The 21,817-nt window shown below is 44.5% G+C and overlaps 1 protein-coding gene and 1 non-coding gene across 2 annotated transcripts; one reads left to right on the forward strand and one right to left on the reverse strand.

The window, feature by feature from the left end:
* Window positions 1-12,689: 12,689 nt before the first annotated feature.
* On the forward strand, window positions 12,690-12,784 carry LOC112427327 (Z30 small nucleolar RNA). The gene has a single exon (XR_003018833.1). It is a non-coding gene; the product is annotated as a Z30 small nucleolar RNA (small nucleolar RNA).
* A 1,110-nt stretch (window positions 12,785-13,894) lies between these two features.
* Window positions 13,895-17,629, reverse strand: LOC105485128 (peroxisomal biogenesis factor 12). The gene is given in 4 exon segments (XM_011747328.3): window positions 13,895-15,205; window positions 16,055-16,608; window positions 16,911-17,365; window positions 17,368-17,629. Coding segments are annotated over 4 exon segments (1,491 nt in total). The 5' UTR covers window positions 17,450-17,629; the 3' UTR covers window positions 13,895-14,805.
* Window positions 17,630-21,817: the final 4,188 nt, after the last annotated feature.

Consider the following 21,817-nt stretch of genomic DNA (forward strand, 5'->3'; position numbering starts at 1 on the left):
GTGCCTGTAATCCCAGCTACTGGAGAGGCTGAGACAGGAGAACTGCTTGAACCTGGGAGACAGAGGTTACAGTGAGCCGACATCGTGCCACTGTATTCCAGCCTGGGCAACAGAGCAAGACTTCAACTCAAAAAAAGAAAAGAAAAGAAACAAAGAAAGAAAAAAGAAAGAAAGAAAAAGAAAACCCAACGATGCTGGGGGCAGTGGCTCATGCCTGTAATCCCAGCATTTTGGGAGGCCGAGGCAGGAAGATCACCTGAGGTCAGGAGTTCAAGACCAGCCTGGCCGACACGGTGAAACCCCGTCTCTACTAGAAATACAAAAATTAGCTGGGCATGGTGGTGGGCGCCTGTAATTCCAGCTACTGGGGAGGCTGGGACAGGAGAATTGCTTGAATCCGGGAGGCAGAGGTTGCAATGAGCCAAGATCGTGCCACTGCATTCCAGCCTGGGCAATAGAGCAAGACTCTGTCTCAAAAACAAACAAACAAACAAACAAAACAAAACAAAAAAAGAAAAAAACAGATGCTGGGCACAGTGGCTCATGCTTGTAATCCCAGCATTTTGGGAGGCCAAGGCAGGTGGATCACGAGGTCAGGAGTTCAAGACCAGCCTGGCCAACATGGTGAAACCCCGTCTCTACTAAAAATACAAAAATTATCCGGGCATGGTGGCCAGCGCCTGTAATCCCAGCTACTCAGGAAGCTGAGGTAGGAGAATCACTTGAACCTGGGAGGCGGAGGTTGCAGTGAGCTGGGATTGCGCCACTGCACTCCAGCCTCCAGCCTACGAGACAGAGCAAGACTCCATCTCAAAAAAAGAAAAAAAACAACAACAGATGGGAGGCAGTTAGTTATCTCATTTGAGGATGGTGGCTAAACTGGGTCAAGCTTTGATACACACAAAAGGGGAGGAGGCAATGTGATCATAGAAGCAGAGACTGGAGTGATGCAGCTATAAGTAAAGGAACGCCAGCAGCTACCAGAAGCTGGAAGAGTATCCCCTCTTCCAGCAGGTCCATGGCAACACTTTATTTTATTTTATTTTTCTTTTCTTTTCTTTTTTTTTTTTTTTTTTTTGACAGAGTCTTGCTCTGTTGCTCAGGCTGGAGTGCAGTGGCGTGATCTCGGCTTACTGCAACCTCTGCCTCCTGGGTTCAAGCAATTCTCCCACCTCAGCCTCCAGAGTAGCTGGGATTACAGGTGCGCACCACCACGCCTGGCTAATTTATGTAAGTTTAATAGAAGCAGGGTTTCGCCATGTTGCCCAGGATGGTCTCGAACTCCTGACCTCATGTGATCTGCCTGCCTCAGCCTCCCAACGTCCTGTGATTACAGGTGTGAGCCACCATACCTGGCCCATGCCAACACTTTAATTTCAACTCAGTGAAACTGATGTTGAACTTCTAGCTGTTCAAAAAACAAAAGCAAAAACAAAAACAACAAAAATAACCAAATGAATGGAGCTAGAGGCCATTATCCTTAGCAAACTAATACAGGAACAGAAAACCAAATACTGTATGTTCTCACTTATAACTGGGAGCTCGATGATGAGAACACATAGACACAAAGAGGGGAACAACAGATACTGGGACCTACCTGAGGTTGGAGGGCGGGAGGAGGGAGAGGAGCAGAAGAAATAACTATTGGGTAGTAGGCTTAATACCTGGGTAATTAAATGATCTGTAGAACAAACCCCCGTGATGTGAGTTTACCCGTATAATAAACCTACACATGTACTCCTGAACCTAAAATAAGCTTTCATAAAACAATACGTTTCTGTTGTTTTTTTGTTTTGTTTTGTTTTGAGATGGAGTCTCACTCTTTCGCCCAGGCTGGACTGCAGTGGTGTGATCTCGGCTCACTGTGAGCTCCGCCTCTCGGGTTCAGGCCATTCTCCTGCCTCAGCCTCCCAAGTAGCTGGGACTCCAGGCGCCCGCCATCGCGCCTGGCTAATTTTTTGTATTTTTAGTAGAGATGGGGTTTCACCGTGTCAGCCAGGATGGTCTCGATCTCCTAACCTCATGATCTGCCCACCTCGGCCTCCCAAAGTGCTGGGATTACAGGCGTGAGCCACCGCGCCCAGCCTCGTTTCTGTTGTCTTAAGCCACCAAATTTGTGGTGATTTGTTACAGCAGCCACAGAATACTAATATACCTCTCTCCCTCTAAATCAAACCAGCAAACTACTCTGTGTCTCTACTTCAATTCGTTTATGATGAAATGACATCCTTAAATAAGTCTCTGGACATCCCTATTTTTGTCATTGTCGTTAGCTGAGGCCACTGCCCTACAAAGTTCTGCTCTGCTGGCATCACTCCTTGTACATGTTTGGCTAAATGGAGTTTCCAGGAGAGGAGTCAGAATGGGTACTATGATGTATAATTCGCACAGCAACATAAAAACCTCCAAAGGCCTGCTCTCAGCTTTGAATTTAACTCATTTTTCATTCGTGTCACTTCTGAATCCAGTCTCACTTTTAATTCTCCTGTTTACCTTAATTCTTAGCCTCACTTTCATATTGAAATCCCTCTGATATTATTTACATTTCAAAGGCTAAAAATGACCACCATTTACTGAAAATATGCTTACCAGATGCAAGAGACAATGCTGGGAGTACTACACATCACACAAAAACTGAGACTATATGGCCAGTGAGTGGAAGAGTGAAGATTCAAAACTAGGTCTGTCTAATTCAAAGACTTGTATTCTTTCACTCTTTCAAGTCTGGGATCCTGGATTGCTTGAAAGCCTTCAAAATCAGAAGTCTTATAAGTATCTCCCCATTTTCTTCCCAGTCAAGAGGAATAACATCATTTGGTCAGGAGAACTAGGAACTAGATTACTGTTTTCTCCTTGTTCTTCTGCAGGGTAGTACTGGGGATCAAATCAGGAGAAGCAGGGAATAACGTGGAAAATGAGCAATGGGAACTTCTTTTCCTTCTTCAAAGCTCCTTAGTCAAGTCCCTTGGTTATGAATAGTTAGGTTGTCAGGCCAGGGAGGACTTCACATCTTGGCTTTGATAGCTCCCAAGCAAATGTTCCTGATACAAAGCAATTTGAAATTAGTAACTTAGATCATGCTTTTTCCTGTCTCAGGAAAATTCATCTGGCCATGCTATTGATGATTGCTAAGAACAAGAACCCCAAATTTATTTAAGATGTGTTTATTCACTAAGCATTTCTGTTTATCAACAGTTGTACTTATGTTCACCAGACACAAGCCTGCATGTTCATCAGACATAAACTGTCAAATAGCAACTAAAGGGGAAAAGTTGGTCTCTTTACCCGCAGGTGCCTCCATCTCACCTCAGTTCTTTCATAGAGATGATCCAAAGAGTATAAATAGAATAGTGACCAAGGGCTCCATTATGCCACTACCTGACTCTGTGTAAGTTTCCTCACTTTCATTCATTCTTTCATTCAATCAGCTATTTTGGGGTGCCTAAGGTGTTCAAATCCCAGCTCTGCCACATTCTAGCTATGAGAACTTTGTTAAACTAACCTAAGCCTCTGATTTCTTCTGTGTAAACTGGAAATAATAACAGAGCCTCCTCCACAGAATATTTGTCAGAATGAAGTGAGATGATATACATAAAGAGTAAATGTGTATTGTCATGTGCTCTTTGCAGCATATGGTGCCCGGCATGTACTGTCATTTTCATTCAATAATCAATTGTTGGCTTAGCACAGTGGCTCACGCCTGTAATCCCACACTTTGGGAGGCCAAGGCAGGCAGATCACTTGAGGTCAGGAGTTCAAGACCAGCCTAACCAACATGGTGAAATCTCATCTCTACTAAAAATACAAACATTAGCGGGGCATGGTGGCACGCGCTTGTAATCCCAGCTACTTGGGAGGCTGAGGCATGAGAATTGCTTGAACCCAGGAGGCGGAGGTTGCAGTGAGTCGAGATTGCACCACTACATTCTAGTCTGGGTGACACAGCAAGACTCTGTCTCAAATAATAATAATGATAACCAATTGTTGAGCACTTACAATGTTCTAAACATGGTGCTACAATTTAGGGCTACCCATCAAAATAAAAGCTTGCCTTCCTTGAGCCAAATATGCAACTTTCATTCTCAAATATAATCCTCAGAATAACTTGCAAGACATGCATTATTTCACATTACATAAATGAAAAAAACTGAGTTCATTGTGGTAAAGCTCAAAGTTACACATCTAGTAAGTAGCAGAGCTGAGAGTTGAACACTGATCTATCTGAATCCAAAGCCCAATTACTCTCATCCTGCCACATAGCCTTAGCATTAGCTGGAAGAATAAGACACACATCCCGGCTGGGCTCGGTGGCTCACGACTGTAATCCCAGCACTTTGGGAGGCCAAGGTGGGTGGGTGGATCACTTGAGGTCAAGAGTTCGAGACCAGCCTGGCCAACATGGCGAAACCCCATCTCTACTAAAAATGTAAGAATCAGCCCGGTGTGGTAGTGTGGTAGTGCACGCTGTAATCCCAGCTATTTGGGAGGCTGAGCAAGGAGAATCACTTGAGCCCAGGAGGCGGAGGTTGCAGTAAGCTGAGCTGAGATCATTCACAACCTAAAGAGGGAAACCATGTACTAAGCAACTCATGACAGTACAACATATACGATAACATTGACTGAGCACTCTATGTATTAGGCATTGTTGTCATTGATCTTGTAACAGTTCTGTCAGGTAGATGTTATTATTATCCTCCTTTTTACAAATAGTGATACTGAAGAACAAAGAATTCAAGTTACTTGCCAAAATAGTCCACATACATGACCACTACACCCCAGTGCCACTCTGGAGAGTTTGCAATGTATGAGCAGTGTTCTCTAGGTGTTCTAGGAGTGACAATAACTATGAGTGAGCATCAGAAAAGATTTCCTAAATGAGATGATTTGTGGGCTGGAACCTGTAAGTAAGAAAGCAACAGGTTGGCCCCTCTCTTCCTTTCTCTGCCATCATGGTGTGTGCTTGACTCTGCTTCTTGCCATGTCTTCTCACAAGACTTTCAGGATTAAGTGATTCCTGGCAAAAAAAAACAAAAGCAAAATCGTCCCATTCTCCAGTGGATTTGGATGAAAATCGATAATAAAATCAGGTAAAACTCCAAAAGGAGACATTGGAGAAGAACCAAGCTGGGTCTATAAGGAATTGCACATGAAATGGCACATATATTTATGCTGTCTGACGGTCACAATCACATTACCATATCAAGCTGAAAATGTCACCACTATCTGGGGAGTTGAATATTTTTATTGGGAATATATTTTTACTCTCTGAATCTGTTATGAACGTGTTGGTTGGCTGGGTTCAGTAAAAAATATGTGAGACCTTTCATTTCAAAAAAAAAGAAAGAAGGCAACAGGTTGAGAGAAAGGGAGATAAATGGGAGAAAGATAAACCAGGTAGAAGAAATAGCACACGCAAAGGCACATTGTCTTCACTGTCTAATCTCTCCAATCCTTAACGAACGAAAGAGGCCTAGAGTCGGTCTGGTACTGAAGACTCTCCATTTTATTTCTTCGTGTCCTTCTACCCATCCCTATCTAACATTCATCACAATCTTCATTCGCCTTTCATATGCCACTCCTCTATTTCCACTGCCGGTCTAATTTAAGCTCCTATTAGCTCTCACTTGGACCATTGCAATAGCTTTCACTCTCTGCCCCCCACCAATCTAAATACAGTTGAGGCCGGGCGCGGTGGCTCACGCCTGTAATCCCAGAATTTTGGGAGGCCGAGGCGGGCGGATCACCTGAGGTCAGGAGTTCAAGACCAGCCTGGCCAACACGGTGAAACTCTGTCTCTACAAAAGTACAAAAATTAGCCGGGCATGATGGTGGGTGCCTGTAATCCCAGCTACTTGGGAGGCTGAGGCACGAGAATCGCTTGAACCTGTGAGAGGGAGGTTGCAGTGAGCCGAGATCGTGCCACTACACTGCAGCCTGGGCGACAGAGAGAAACTCCATCTCGGAAAAAAAAAAAAGAAAGAAAACTAGCCGGGAGTGGTGACGCCTGTCTGTAATCCAAGCTACTCGTAGGGCTGAAGTAGGAGAATCGCTTGAGCCTGGGAGGCGGAGGTGACAGTGAGAGGAGATCGCGCCACTGCACTCCAGCCTGGGCGACTCGAGTGAGACCCTGTCTCAAAACAAAACAAAACAAAACAAAACAAAACAAAACAAAACACCCAAAACCATTTCTTCCCGCAATCCCAGGGCACACACACACTACTATAATCCTGCCTCAGATGCTCATTCCCAGTTACGAAACAGGGTACTGGCGAAATCACTCTGCCTAACAGTGGCCCCGACTGCCGAGGGCGGAGAATTGTGGAGGGGGCGGGAGAGAATTGCTCAGAACTTGGAAAGCGATTGGCTTAACTCTCAGGGTAGAAATAGCGACGCAAAGAGACGACGAAAAAGATGCGTCAGCCATCGCTTTCACTCCACCCCTGACGTTCGCCTCGACCTTCGATTGGCTGCTCCTTGCACCAGCCACGCCTCAGGGTCGCCCACGTGACCCGATGTCCGCCGTGGGATTGGTTGTTCGGCGAGAGCCACGCTAGGCTGTAAGACCGGAGCCGGGCGGAGAAGCAGAGGAGAGGGACGCGGGAAACATGTTTGACCTGGGACTGAAATCTGGAGAGCTTGGCTACCTTCATCCTCCTCAGGCCAGAACAGGCTTCCTGAGACAGTCCAGGTCGTAGGAGTTTTACGAGTTAAAAAAGCGGGGTGCAGACCCCTGCCTGGGTGTTTGGTTCAAGCCTTGGCTCTGGCCTTACTCTGTCTTCCCGGGAGTTCGTGAGATTTGGACCTTAGATTTTTAGTATTATTTTGAGGGCCTCCTGTGTGTAAGCACTGGTTGTGCGCAGATGGCTGTGCAGAGCGCCATGAGGTAGAGGCTGGGAGAATGAGGGCTTGGAGGTGCTTGAGGTATGGTCTTTACCTACGTGAAATGTTGGAGGTAAGTCGGATTTATAACGTGTTCATGCTTTTATAATCTAGGAGCTTAGGGTTTAGTAGGAACAGTCGCTCATTCCTGTGTACTAGGCACCATTCCGAGTGCAGTGGCTACAAAGGCCAGTAGAACATAGTCCTGGTTCTTTAGGAACTCTGTGATTGGGCAAGTGGGAGTGAGGGCGGAAAACGTGAACTGGTGAGTAGTTGGCCTGTGATGCGTGCTGTGGTTGAAGAAAGTGCTGTGAGAGAAGGGGGGATGATTGAAGTAATTAGGGACATTTAACGGAAAGTGATATTTGAGTAAAGCTTATTTTTGTTTTGTTTTTTGTTTTTTTTGAGACGGGAGTCTCGCTCTGTCTCCCAGGTTGGAGTGCAGTGGCGCGATCTCGGCTCACTGCAACCTTCGCCTCCCAGGTTCAAGCAGTTCTCTGCCTCAGCCTTCCAAGTAGCTGGGATTACAGGCGCACACCACCATGCCCGGCTAATTTTTGTATCTTTAGTAGAGATGGGGTTTCACTATGTTGGCCAGGCTGGTCTTGAACTCCTGACCTCGTGATCCACCCGCCTCGGCCTCCCAAAGTGCTGGGATCACAGGCGAAAGCCACCGCGCCCGGTCTTGAGTGAAGTTTAAAAAGTATACTTAGGGTGGGTATTTATCCCTCCACGAAAGCGCCTTTTACTCAGTCAGCACAGAGCCGTCCCTTTGCCGTTCCAGATGCCTGACTGGGACCTTGCTTATGGATATGTGAGCTTTTAATCTCTGGCTGTCATCTCACCCCCTTCAACCTAAACTTGGGATGATTACTCTTCACTCGTTTTTTGAGTGATAAGGCAAATCTCCCCACACCTGGGTTGTGGGGAGAAGACAGGTAGAACAGTGCTAGTTTCTCGTTGCTGTTATTTTATGGTAACTATACAGCATTTTAAAGTTATATACTCTATGTTTAAATATCCCCCTTAAAAAGCTTGAACTATGTAACAATCTAGATGTGACTATCTTATTCTTTTCCCACAAACTAAGAATCCAAATAAATGTTAAAAATCTTAAAAAAAAAAAAAAAAAGTATACTTAGGTTTTCTCCCCATCGAAAGGGGTGGAGAAGGCACTCCAGGAACTAGGAAGGCGTACCTGCCATCATGTGGCTGGAGCACATGGGAGGTTTGCCCAGCTGACGATGGAGCAGATAGGGAGGGATTAGACTTGTAAAGATCTTGAATTACATGGTAGGCTGGCTGTCTGGATCTTAAAATACAAAGTGAAATAGGTACCAGAAAACAGATATTAACGTGCTTTCATAATTCAGAAGGAGGACAGGTACCTCCTGTTGGATTGATGAAAAAAGGCTTCATGCAAAAGATGGCATTTTGGAGGGTTGCAAACTGCAGGGATAGGATTTTGAAGTATAGAAAGGATTTCTACAGAGGGGAAAAGACTTTGCAGATGGAGGGCATAAGGTCAAATAGAGCCAATATGAGGACTAAGGAAAATCTGGGTTGATTAGACTGTAAGATATGTTTGAAGGCCAGGTGCGGTGGCTCATGCCTGTAATCCCAGCACCTGGGAGGCCAAGGCAGGTGGATCACTTGAGGTCAGGTAAGACCAGCCTGGCCAACATGGCAAAACCCCGTCTCTACTAAAAATACAAAAATTAGTTGGGCATGGTGGCTTATGCCTGTTATCCCAGCTACTTTGGAAGCTGAGGCAGGAGAATCGCTTGAACCCAGGAGGCGGAGGTTGCAGTGAACCGAGATTGCACCACTGCACTCCAGCCTGGGTGACAGAGCGAGACTCTATCTCAGAAAAACAAACAAACAAAAGACATGTTTGCTTTATTTATGGTGTATTTAAGGATAAATTTGGGTCTGTTTTGAAACATCTTGATTGCTAAACAAAGTCGTGGGACTTTATTTCCTAGACTATGGGGAGCAATTGAATGCTTGTGAGTAGTGAGTAATGACTTAATCATACCTCCATATATAAGGGTTAGTATGTTTGTAAGATTCAAAGTACATTGGATGGGAGAGAAACTGGAGGCAGGAGGCCCATTGAGATAGCAGTATTGTCTGCCAAAAGGAACGTGGGTTTTAGAGTCAAGCACTCATTGGTTCAGAGCTTGACTTTGCTCACAAGTTTCATTATTTCTGGCAGATTTATTTAAATTATTAAGCTCTCTCAGCCTCTGTTTTCTTATTTCTTTCTTTTTTTTTTTTTTTTTTTTTTGAGACAGGGTCTCGCTCTTGTCGCCCAGGCTGGAGTGCAGTGGTGCAATCTCAGCTCACTGCAACCTCCGCCTCCCAGGTTCAAGCTATTGTCCTGCCTCCTGAGTAGCTGGCATTACAGGCACCTGCTAACTTTTGTACTTTTAGTAGAGACAGGTTTCACCATGTTGGCCAGGCTGGTCTCGAACTCCTGACCTCAGGTGATTCACCCGCCTTGGCCTCCCAAAGTGCTGGGATTACAGGCATGAGCCACCGCGCCCGGTCTCTTATTTCTAATGTGTACTCATTTCACCTGTAGATGATAAGTTAAAAGGTCAAGCATAACCCTTGTGTAACAGGCACTTCGTAAGTTACTTTCCCTCTTTTGAGACAGAGATTCAGTCTATCGCCCAGGCTGGAATGCAGTGGTACAGTCTCGACTCAGTGCAACCTCTGCCTCCCTGGTTCAAGTGATTCTTGTGCCTCAGCCTCCCAAGTAGCTGAGATTACAGGCGTCCACCACCATGCCCAGCTAATTTTTGTATTTTTAATAGAGATGGGGTTTCGCCACATTGAACAGGCTGGTCTGGAACTCCTGGCCTCAGGTGACCTGCCTGCCTCAGCCTCCCAAAGTGCTGGGATTACAGGTGCGAACCACTGTGCCCAACCTAGTTTTTCCTCTTTATGGAGCTTAGTTGCTGAATGGTGAACACAGACCAACAGCTATCAGTTTTAACTAGGGAATATCAGTCTATGGATGTTGAGAGACGGCTGAAGGCAGTATATGGTGGCCCCAAGATTTTTAGATACTGACAATATCATTTTGAAAGTCTGGAGAGGCCAGGTGGGGTGGCTCACGCTTGTAATCCCAGCACTTTGGGATGCTGAGGTGGGCAGATCACTTGAGGTGAGGAGTTCAAGACCAGCCTGGCCAACATGGCAAAACCCCATTTCTACTGAAAATACAAAAATTAGTTAGGCCTGGTTGTGCATGCCTGTAATCCCAGCTACCTGGGAGGCTGAAGTAGGACTGCTTGAACCCGGGAGGCAGAGGCAAAAGTGAGCTGAGATAGCACCACTGCATTCCAGCCTGGGTGACAAAGTGAGAATCTGTCTCAAAAAATAAAATAAAGAGGCCAGGCGTGGTGGCTCACGCTCATAATTCCAGCACTTTGGGAGGCTGAGGCAGGCAGATCACGAGGTCAGGAGTTCAAGACCAGCCTGGCCAATAGGGTGAAAGCCCAACTCTACTTAAAAAATACAAAAATTAGCTAGGCATGGTGGTGCTCACCTGCAGTCTCAGCTACTTGGGAGGCTGAGGCAGGAGAATCACTTGAACCCAGGAGGCAGAGGTTGCAGTGAGCCAAGATTGCACCACTGCACTCTAGCCTGGGCGACAGAGTGAGGGAGTGGAGTGGAGGTCACCTTTTTCATTCACAAATTGATTTTTCAGATTGTGAATTACCCATGCTTCACCTTGCTTTCTTTATCTTCCATGTCCTTCCTCATTAGTAAATCTAAAGGTAGGACCCTAAAGAGAAATGAAATTGAACCTTTTATTTAGTTGTTACTGAAAAACTATAAATCTGGTAATCATACCTCAAGTTCTCTTTCTAGCTCTGCAGTTAATCTCCTATGGATCTTTGGCAAATCATAGCCTCTCTGGGTTCTTCGACTCCTCAGATAGAAGATTCTGGTTTAGCCAGGCGCGGTGGCTCACGCCTGTAATCCCAGCACTTTGGGAGGTCGAGGCGGGCGGATCACGAGGTCAGGAGATCGAGACCATCCTGGCTAACACAGTGAAACCCCGTCTCCACTAAAATTACAAAAAAAATTAGCCGGGCATGATGGTGGGTGCCAGTAGTCCCAGCTACTCAGGAGGCTGAGGCAGGAGAATGGCGTGAACCCGGGAGGTGGAGCTTGCAGTGAGCCGAGATCGGGCCATTGCACTTCAGTCTGGGCGACAGAGTGAGACTCTGTCTCAGGAAAAACAAAAAAAAAGAAGATTCTGGTTTAAAAACTTTTATGACTGTAATTTTAATCTTTGTTGGCAGAAGAATTATAAATCAAATTGCATATTAAATGAACTGGAATTTATAAAGAAATTTAGTAGAAAATCTTTTCTAGGCCGGGTGTAGTGGCTCATGCCTGTAATTCCAGCACTTTGGGAGGCCAAGGCTGGCAGATCACTTGAGGTCAGGAGTTCAAGACCAGCCTGGCCAACATGGTGAAACCCTGTCTCTACTAAAAATACAAAAATTAGCTGGGCGTAGTGGCACATGCCTGTAGTCCCTGCTATTCGGGAGGCTGAGGCAGGAGAATTGCTTGAGCCCAGGAGGCAGAGGCCGCAGTGAGCCAAGATTGTGCCACTGCACTCCAGCCTGGGAAACAGTGAGACTCCGTCTCAAAAAAAAAAAAAAAAATCTTTTCTAGATCAGGTACAGTGGCTTACACCTGTAATCTAGCATTTTGGAAGGCCAAAGAGGGAGGATCACTTAAGCCCAGCAGTTTGAGACCAGCCTGGGCAACATAGCAAGACCCTGTCTCTACAAACATTTTTTTTTTTAATTACCTGGGTGTGGTGGTGCTCACCTAAGATGTCAGCTACTCAGAAGGCTGGGGTGGGAGGATAGCTTGAGCCCAAGCAGTTTGAGGCCACAGTGAGCCATGATCATGCCACTGCACTCCAGGTTAGGTGACAGGGCAAGACCCTGTCTCTACAAAAAGGACATAAATTTTAAAAAAAGAAAAGAAAATATATTTTCTAAAGCTTTTGCTTTTGAACTAGGCTAAGGGTAGGCTTATAGGCTCAAGCCTGTGATCCCAGGGTTTTGGGAGGCCAAGGTGGGAGGATCACTTGAAGCCAGGAGTTTGAAAACAGCCTGGGAAACATACCAAGACCCTGTCTCTACAAAAAATTGAAAAAGACTTTGCCAGGGGTGGTGACGTGCACCTGTAATCCTAGCCACCTGGGAGGATCGCCTGAGCCCAGGAGTTTGAGACTACAGTGAGCCATGATCGCACCACTGCACTCCAGCCTGGTTGACAGAGTGAAACCTTGTCTCAAAATAAAAAATAAAAATAAATATTAATTGAAAACAAGTCAGGCATGGTGGCTCACGCCTGTAATCCAAGCACTTTGGGAGGCTGAAGAGGGTGGATTGCTTGAGTCCAGGAGTTTGAGAACAGCCTGGCCAACATGGTAAAACCCTGTCTCTACAAAAAGTACAAAAATTAGCCACGTGTGGTGGCCTGTGACTGTAGGCCCAGCTACTTGGGAGGCTAAGGTGGGATGATCACCTGAGCCTGGGGAGGTTGAGACTGCAATGAGCCATGATCAGGCCGTTGCACTCCAGCCTGGGTGACAGAGTAAGACCCTGTCTTTAAAAAAAAAAAAAAGAAAAGAAATATTAATTAGAAACCCATGGTTGAAACTTACCTGAATAGAACGCTTTATTTTTCTCATAGGTAAGCCTGTGTTTTCTTGGATGTGAAACTAGGGCAGTGGGTTGCTCTTAGGTAATACAAGATGAAATGCAGCAATGCGATGATGAGTGAAGTAGTCTGACCTGGTATTGCCATTGCTTCAATGTTGGCTTTGACCAGGGTATGATCTCTTAATCTTCTCTCTGAGCTGATTCTGGTTGTGGTTTTTCCACACAGGTGTGTTATATCCTGTTTGGACACTGGTTTTATCATGTTTAAGGTGTTTCTTTTATGTTCGTTTGAATTACTGATACTCATGTTTTCCTTCTTAGGTTGAGATGAAAAATCTTGCTTTGAATTCTTCACGGAGGACTACATCATTTCAATCTTGAATCTGGCTCAATTCTATTATTCACTTATTACTGTATTTAAAACATTTAATTGGCTGGGCACGGTGGCTCATGCCTGTAATCCCAGCACTTTGGGAGGCCAAGGCGGGCGGATCACTTGAGGTCAGGAGTTCAACACCAGCCGGGCCAACATGGCAAAACCCTGCCTCTACTAAAAATACAAAAATCATCCGGGTGTGGTGGCGCACACCTGTAATCACAGCTACTTGGGAGACTGAGGTGAGAGAATTGTTTGAAACCAGGAGGTGGAGGTTGCAGTGAGCTGAGATCACGCCACTGCACTCAAGCCGTGGCAACAGAGTGAGACTCTGTCTCAGTAAAAAAATAAAAAATAAAAAATGTTTACTTAACCATGATATTTGCTTTAGTAAAAATTTTGAGGTTTAAAGAGAATTTTAAAATCCATTACACTTTTCTTATGGCATATAAAAGTTTACATTTTTTTTATTGTCTCAGCTAATATCATAAATGCCTTAATGTTAAAATCCATGGGATATTCTATTTAAAGTTTTAGCTTTATCACCTCTGTGCTATCAGAGAATGTGCTTTGAATTGGTAAAATGAGTTAAAGTATTGGAAAACACCTATGTCAGCAGAGGCTCTCAAAAATCATTTTCATCCTTCCTCTTCTAGTGATGATTTTTTTTTTAAACCATGTTTTCACCAGCCTGCCAATCCAATGGCATAAATGCTTCTACATAGGCAACTTAAGTGTTTCTTAAGTTGATGCAAGGTATTTCGCATGAGGCTGAATTCTTATTGTTGGAGCAGAGGATTTTTGTTCCAACAACTGAATTGGCAAAACATCAATATAAAAACACCTCAAAAAGTCAACAGTAGTCTGAATGAAAAATTATTTTAAACACCTCAAGTAATCTTTACATTTCTACAAAATCATAACAACATGGAAGTTCTTTTCCAGAAACATTTATTCTTAAAATCTACTTAAGTGTTTCATAGAAACTTTAGTAATAACCAGAATAATTCATGACAGTTTAGCAAACTCTTAGCAGCAAGCAGAAAGAACTTATTAAAATATCCTTTCTTTACACAATTAGATTAGTATTTTGCTTCACATCTTCATTGCTTGTTAGCTTTGCTTTTATACAGGAATCTTCAGACTAGTCTCTTTGTAACACTCAACCCCTATTCCTTTTTTAACCAGTTTCTCAAGAAAGATATGGAGAGCTCATACAGGAATATCCTTAAATATCCTAAATATCCAACTTTTAAGATGTCCTTTTTTATCCTTAAAAGCTGATAAACTATAGATGTCACTTACCAAATGGGTCACAGTATATGGAAGGAGCTTTTTCCCCCCCCAAAGTGTTTCTAAGCATTTCTATCAAGAGCAGGTCTACATTTCTTATCGTTTACAAACTGATGAAATTTCCACCTTACAGACAGGCAAGTAAATGCTTTCTTTTCTAAAAAGGCTTGCTAACAACTCACTGTTCACTTTATTTTTTATGTAGTCTATTTTTCCCAAGAGCTTCTGTACTTCTTATATTTTAAGGAAAGGGATAGACAAAAACTTGTGTACTCATTATTCTGTTTAATCTCTACACTGGCCCTCATATCCCCTGCCAGTCCTGATTCTTCTACTTTAAGCAGTTTGGTCAACTGTAAGTAGGGTTCTGGAGAGCAGGCTAAAAGGTTAGGATCAAATGGGCATATCCTTTTAAAGAAATCCATATAGTCATTTAAAGTTCATATAGTTATGAATTGAGGCTGAGAAGTGTCAACTCAGTACCATACTGAAACCAGCTCTGTGGCATTATAGCGCAATACTTTTGTTGTGAGGATAAGACACAATTCCTTTTCAGTTCTCGGGGGAGTAGAGTTTAATCAGATGTTGTACTTCTGTTGGATAACCTGTGATGGGACAAGCTTGGTGACTCCTCACATAATGAAACACACAGCGGTAACAAAACACATAGCCAGAGGTGGCAAGAACAGTATCATTCACCCGGGTTTTACGACACAGTGGGCACACAGTCTTCATTTTGGGTAAGAGGGGAGAATCAGAGTTATAGTCTAGGTGTACAGGTGGTGGTGGAGTAGGCAGGGCAGTCAATGACTTGATGGTTTCTTGATTTTCAGATGAGTACCACCAGTCAAGGAACTGCAAGAAGAATACACCCACAGAAAGGCCAGTAGACAGGGATAAGGCAACACCCCCCACAGCTTTCTTCAGAGCTGACTTTATCTTCTCACTAACACTGTTGGGAGAAAAGAACAAGGAGGCAAAGAGAGAAACTTTATTTAGGTATAATTACAAAGTGACTAACATAAATGCAGTTCTTACATTTTTGATCAGAATCACTGGGACTGAATGGTTGGTAGACTATCTCCTTAAGGATCTATTCTAAATTATTCTTTCTAACTTACAGTATTTTAGGGGCATAGGAGCTAAGCTTTGTTTTTAGTAACAAATGATTAGGGTTTGGTTTTGTGTTTTGAAAGAGAAATCAGTAGAGAATTTGATTATATAAATCTCCTCCCTTTTTTTAGTGGAAGATAGTGATCCAGAAAAAAAAAATTCACTTAACAAAAAACTTAGCAGTATTGAGGAATGTATATATTTGAACTTGTAGGAGAACATAAATATGAACTAGAAGGAGCACAACAACATGATTAAGAGCACAGTCTTAGGCTGGGTGCAGTGGCTCACAGAGCACAGTCTTTAGAATTGTATTGATTTGGCTTGAATCCCAGCTCTGCCACCTTCTAGCTATGTAGCTACATGACCTTGGCAAGGTACTTAACTGCTTGGGTTTAGTTTCCTCAACTGTGAGCTAATACATTTACTTCATTGGGTTGTGTTGAGGATTAAGATAATGTATGTAAAGAAAGCACCTAGCACAGAACCTGGGACATAGCAAGTATGCACTAAAGTATACCTAGTATGATAAAGGTTACCAGATGACAGTCCTTATTTTATGGACACAAGGAATAGCTTTTCTGTGACTTTATGCAATACCACAAAGTTAACAGGTGAATTTCACAAAACTGGGATAAGATTTTAGAATTTACTAACTAAAGATCTTTTGGAAATGTTAAGGCCTTACCTCCTGGCTGGCTGCTGCATCATGCTGGCCTTAGCTGGTTTGTGCTCCAGAGCTTGTATATCCTGAACTGTCAGTCGACCTAGCCGAACTCCAGCCAGCCTCAGCAGTGGTGAGTGATGCTGAGCTTTTCCTAGGATGTATCGAAGTTGTTGTACAAGAAACCATCCTTCCCAGGCCATATTCACAAATGGGTAGGCTGCCAGGAAGGCTCTGTAAAATCGTTTCCAGCGGGAAGAAGGGGGATGAATAGAATATTCATCCTCTTCTCTCAGGCTAGAAACCAGCTTCTCCAGCTTCACTTTCAGATAGGGAAGAAGAACCAGGACCATAATTGATTTCCAAAGCTGCTTCTTTGGGAGACCAGCGCTAGCCAGTCTCTGAGACTTGTGAGTGTCCCCCATTACAATTCTCTTTAAGCCATAAAAGTTTTCAGAAAATGAGGCACTGGTTCTAGACAGGTAATGCTGCTGGACCAGAAGATCTAGCAGAGTAAAGATTTCATCAAACCACCTCCACAAGAAGCCATAGTGGGTGGGATTTGATTCTGCAAGAACCTAAAGCAAAATAAAGCAGTAAGTAAAATTCATTCCATTACACAAGTTCTACACCTTCTATTTACATTCCCCCTTTTCCTCTAAAGTCTACACATTTTGTCTTAAGTCACTTTTGGACCCTGAAATGCTGGGTATTCACTACAGGTCTCTACACATAACACAGACTCAATAACTCTTAAGTCATGGGATACGAGTTATTTGCAAATTGGCTATTTCAAACGCTAGGCTACCAAATAAGCACAAATTATTCGTTGGTTTTTACCCAGTTGTCCCTAAAACCTTTCCAAGAATTAATACCTTACCTTGACCACATGCTGAAGAGCGGGTCTCACTGCTGTCATTAAACTGTCCTGTGCTACCACCTCAAAGATGGATGGCTGGTCATCAGCTACAGAAGCAGTTGTGATGTGAGCCCCGTGCTCAGCCATAGCTTCCTGTGTGTACTGGCTTTCACTTTTCCCACAAACTCTCTCGTGAGCATGAACTTTTTCGGGAGGAAGGGTATCAGATGCGTGCTCAGTCTTAAAGGTAAACTTTCTGCATAATATCTGAAACTCGAAACTCAATCTTAAGGGCAAAAATGAACTGGGGAAAAAAGACCTGTTCTGGAGGCGGAGGGGAGTCTCAAGAAGGTTAATAACAAAGTTAACTCGGATCTGGGTGGAAGTGGCATGTGCGAGGGGGTAACTTGTCAAATGCTGCACCTCAGGGCAGAGCGTGACTGTGGGGGACGCGATCCTGTCGAGCTGCGAACCAGAAAACCCCCTCCTCTCCAATCGTGAGAGCTCAAAAGCCAGCCGACTCTTAAGGATTCAGTCGTGTCACTGTAAGCCCGGGACATGAAGGCTAGCTCCAGCTGTTGGCTTTGAGTATCCCCGCCCGCGCCCGTCCTTGCTCGCTGACCCCACGCGAGGCGCAAAGAACCCACGACGCCACGTTTGAAGGGAGGTCTCCGCTTTATGACAGAAGCCGCACCCGGAAATAGAAACCACCGAGACCTCAGGGACGCCTGGCGGAAGAGAGGCACTCTAGTCCCGAATGCGGCCCGGAAACCGGAACTAGAGAACTATGACCCACCCGAACTTCCGCTCCCGTCCCGCTGAAATAGAAGAGGGGTCTTGCGGTCTGGTTTTGGCTATGAATATTCAGCTGGTTTGCTTTAGTTTTCGTAGCTGGGTCTGCATGGTAGCCTCGCTGTTTGAAAGCTACAGCTCTGAACCTCTCTCGCGAGGTCCTTTTGACAAGCTGTTTGGGGCACCGCGCAGACGTCTGGCGCCGGGAGCCAGAGCTCGGGCCAGTTGCTGAGCCCTGTGTTCCTCCTGCAGGCGATGGAGCTAGGGGCGGAGGGAGGAAGGGAATCTGGAGGTGGAAAGGACCTTGCTGTACACGCGCGGCAGGGATGGTGGTTAATTTATATGTCTTCGCCTTCCAGAAAGGATTTAAAGCGACGAAGCAGGAGATAGGAGCCTTAGATTTATTGCCGCCAATTATCAGGAAGGATGATTGGATTGAGAAAGGTTCATGCTTGTTCCTCAGTACTTGAGACGGTTAATTTTCATCCAAGCTGGTAGTTTAACGTCTTCCAGGTTTTGTCTATATTCAAGCATAACTCCATGCTCTTGCTATACTGGAAGAAAATGGTCTCCGTCCTTGAACACAGTTGGATATGTCACCACCAGCGATGTGAATACAGTGCTAAAACAGGGAGCTTTATGAATTGTAACTAGCATGCACTGGGAACACTTGACAGAAAGGTTCCCTTCATGCCGTTTTTATGCCAAAACGAATGTGATTTACCTTAAGGTTTGTAAAGTACTTTTACATTATGTACAGCTTTGTCTCGCTGGAGTTGGCTGACACAGGCTTATGAGAGTTCCACCTCTCCTCCCTTCCTCTGGGAAGTGCCACCTCTGGGCTAAATAACTGGGAATAGAAAGTGTTGTTTACTGCCCTAGAGGCCCTTATGTTATAAAAATAATTGGTTTGCATAATGAGAACCCTCAAAAACAAGGTTTGGATTTAGTTATTCCAATAGGAGAGAAAGTCTTGCAAATTGTCCTTAATTATAGTTATAAAAAGTGTTTTTTACTCTACCAAAATCCATCATATTGATACATGATTTTTACCTTGCAGAGTTTTAAGACTGGACATAGTTTATCGATATAAAGCACCTGGATACATATTAGTTGCTTGTTTAATAGTAACTGTTATGTGCAAGCTTTTCTTAAGTGAATAGCAAAAATACAAAGTTGAGAAGTAGCATCAACTAAAGCAGGAAATTAAACATTTTTATCACTTAGGGATCTTTGGTTACAAGCAAAAGAAACAAACAGGCTAATTTAAACTAAAACGGAATTTATAGAAGTGTATGGAATACCTCACAAAAATAGGTAAAGCCAGCCCTAAAGAATAAGAAAGTAACAATACTATTGGGACTGCCTAACAGGAATTAGAAGTACTTATCCAGGCAACATTGTTGGCAATGAACGAGATTCCACTAATTTCTGTTTGTGTCTGTGCTCATGATACAAATTTCGACTGACCTCTCGGTTCAAGTTCCCTCTCCACCCTCTCTTTTACTCTTAGCCAGGGGAAGGCAAGATGTCTTGATTGATAGTCCCATGGAAGTACTCCAGAAGTTAACTAAATGAATGGCATAAGAAAAAGGAGACCGGGCACGGTGGCTCACGCCTATAATCCCAGCACTTTGGGAGGCCGAGGCGGGTGGATCACCTGAGGTCGAATTCGTGACCAGCCTCACCAACATGGAGAAACCCCGTCTCTACTAGAAATACAAAAAATTAGCCGAGCGTGGTGGCACATGCCTGTAATCCCAGCTACTCGGGAGGCTGAGGCAGGAGAATCTTGAACCCAGGAAGCGGAGGTTGTGGTGAGCCGAGATTGCACCATTGCACTTCAGCCTGGGTGACAGAACGAGACTCTGTCTCCAAAAAAAAGAAAAGAAAAAAGAAAAAGGAAAGGTAGGGCCAGGTACAGTGACTCGTACCTGTAATCCCAGCACTTTGGGAGGCTGAGACAGGTGGATCATTTGAAGTCAGGAGTTTGAGACCAGCCTAGCCAACATGGCGAAACCATCTCTAAAAATACAAAAATTAGCTTGGAGTAGTGGTGCAGTGGTGGCGGATGCTTGTTATTCCAGCTACTCGAGGCTGAGGCAGGAGAATCGCTTGAACCCAGGAGGCGGAGGTTGCAGTGACCTGAGATCACACCACTGCACTCCAGCCTGGGGAACAGAGCAAGACTCTGTATCAAAAAAAAAAAAAAAAAATTGCAAGTCGAATAAGAGGTCTGGGAGGCCCAACTCTTTTAGACTGGATGATCGGAATGTCCTTCTGAGGACATAACAAACCTAAATTATGAGGAGCCGGCCATATGAAGAGTTGGGGAAAAGAATATTAGGCAGAAGGAACAATATTGTGAAGACCTTAAGGTGGGAAAGAGCTTGGTGTGTTTGAGGGCTATTATAGCTAGCAAAATGTGAAATGATGAGGAAATGAGCAGTGACTGAAAGGCATAAAATGATGTTAGAGAGGTAGACAGGTCAAACCATGCAGGGACTCACAGGCCATGGGAACGACCCTGGATTTTAGTCCAAGTGCAATGGGAAGCAAGCCAATCAAGGATTCACACACCAGAGATGAGATCAGGTGTGTGTATAGTGTGTGTGTGTATATATATACATATATATATATATATATATTTTTTTTTTTTTTTTTTTGAAACGGAGTTTTGCTCTTGTTGCCCAGGCTGGAATGCGATGGTGTGATGGCTCACTGCAGCCTCCGCCTCCCGGGTTCAAGCGATTCTCCTGCCTCAGCCTCCCAAGTAGCTGGGATTACAGGCACCTACCACCACGCCCAGCTAATTTTTGTTTTTTTTGTTTTTGTTTTTGTTTTTTTGTTGTTGTTGAGACGGAGTCTCGCTCTGTCGCCCAGGCTGGAGTGCAGTGGCTGGATCTCGGCTCACTGCAAGCTCCGCCTCCCGGGTTTACAATTTTTGTATTTTCAGTAGAGACGGGGTTTCATCATGTTGGCCAGGCTGGTCTCGAACTCCTGGCCTTGTGATCCACCCGTCTTGGCCTCCCAAAGTGCTGGGATTACAGATGTGAGCCACCGCGCCCGGCCAGGTTTATATTTTTTAAAGATGTCTCTGATGGTTTTGTGGGTGTGCAATATTTACATCAAGCTTTACATTTATGATATATGCACATTTTTGTTTTTGTTGTGTTTTCTTGAGATAGAGTCTCCCTTTGTAGCCGAGGCTGGAGTGCAGTGGTGCAATCTCGGCTCACGCAACCTCCGCCTCGCGGGTTCAAGTGATTCTCCCACCTCACACCCCCCGAGTAGCTGGGACTACATGCATGTGCCATCAAGCCCAGCTAAATTTTGTATTTTTAGTAGAGACAGGGTTTTGCCATGTTGGCCAGGCTGGTCTCAAACTCCTGGCCTCAAGTGATCCCCCTGCCTCTGCCTTCCAAAGTGCTGGGATTGTGGGTGTGAGCCACCGCATCAGGCTAGATATGCACGTTTTTAAATGTATGTTATACATCCAAAAAAGTTAAACAACCTGGCCACTATGTGGACAATGGTAGAGAGAAGACTTATAGGCTTCTAATAGTCCAGGCAAAAGGTGATGGTGGCTTGGATTCATGAGATTGAATAGAGGGAGTTGGATGGCTTTGAGATTTTTTTGTTACTTGTTTTTTGTTTGTTTGTTTGTTTGAGACAGAGTCTTGCTGTGTTGCCCAGGCTGGAGTGCAGTGGCGCAACCTCAGGTCACTGCAACCTCCGCCTTCCGGGTGCAAGCAATTCTGTACCTCAGCCTCCCCAGTAGCTGAGATTACAGGCACCTGCCACAATGCCCAGCTAATTTTAGTAGAGATGGGGTTTCACCATCTTGGCCAGGCAGGTTACGAACTCCTGACCTTGTGATCCATCCGCCTCGGCCTCCAAAGTGCTGGGATTACAGGCGTGAGCCACAGTGCCCAGCCACGGCTTTGAGGTTTTAAAGGTAGAATTGACAACTGGAGATGGATTGGATGTGGCAGTTGAAGGAAAGGGAAATCAGGAATGACCCCTAGATTTCTGGTTTGTGCAGCTCAGTGCAATTTATTAAAATAGTCACAATTATAGGAAATAGTTCCATAGTCCATGCTATGTGCCAGCCATAGTTCTAAGTGCCTTACATG

This window comes from Macaca nemestrina, chromosome 17 (assembly GCF_043159975.1).
Source record: "Macaca nemestrina isolate mMacNem1 chromosome 17, mMacNem.hap1, whole genome shotgun sequence".
Taxonomy (NCBI): domain Eukaryota; kingdom Metazoa; phylum Chordata; class Mammalia; order Primates; family Cercopithecidae; genus Macaca; species Macaca nemestrina.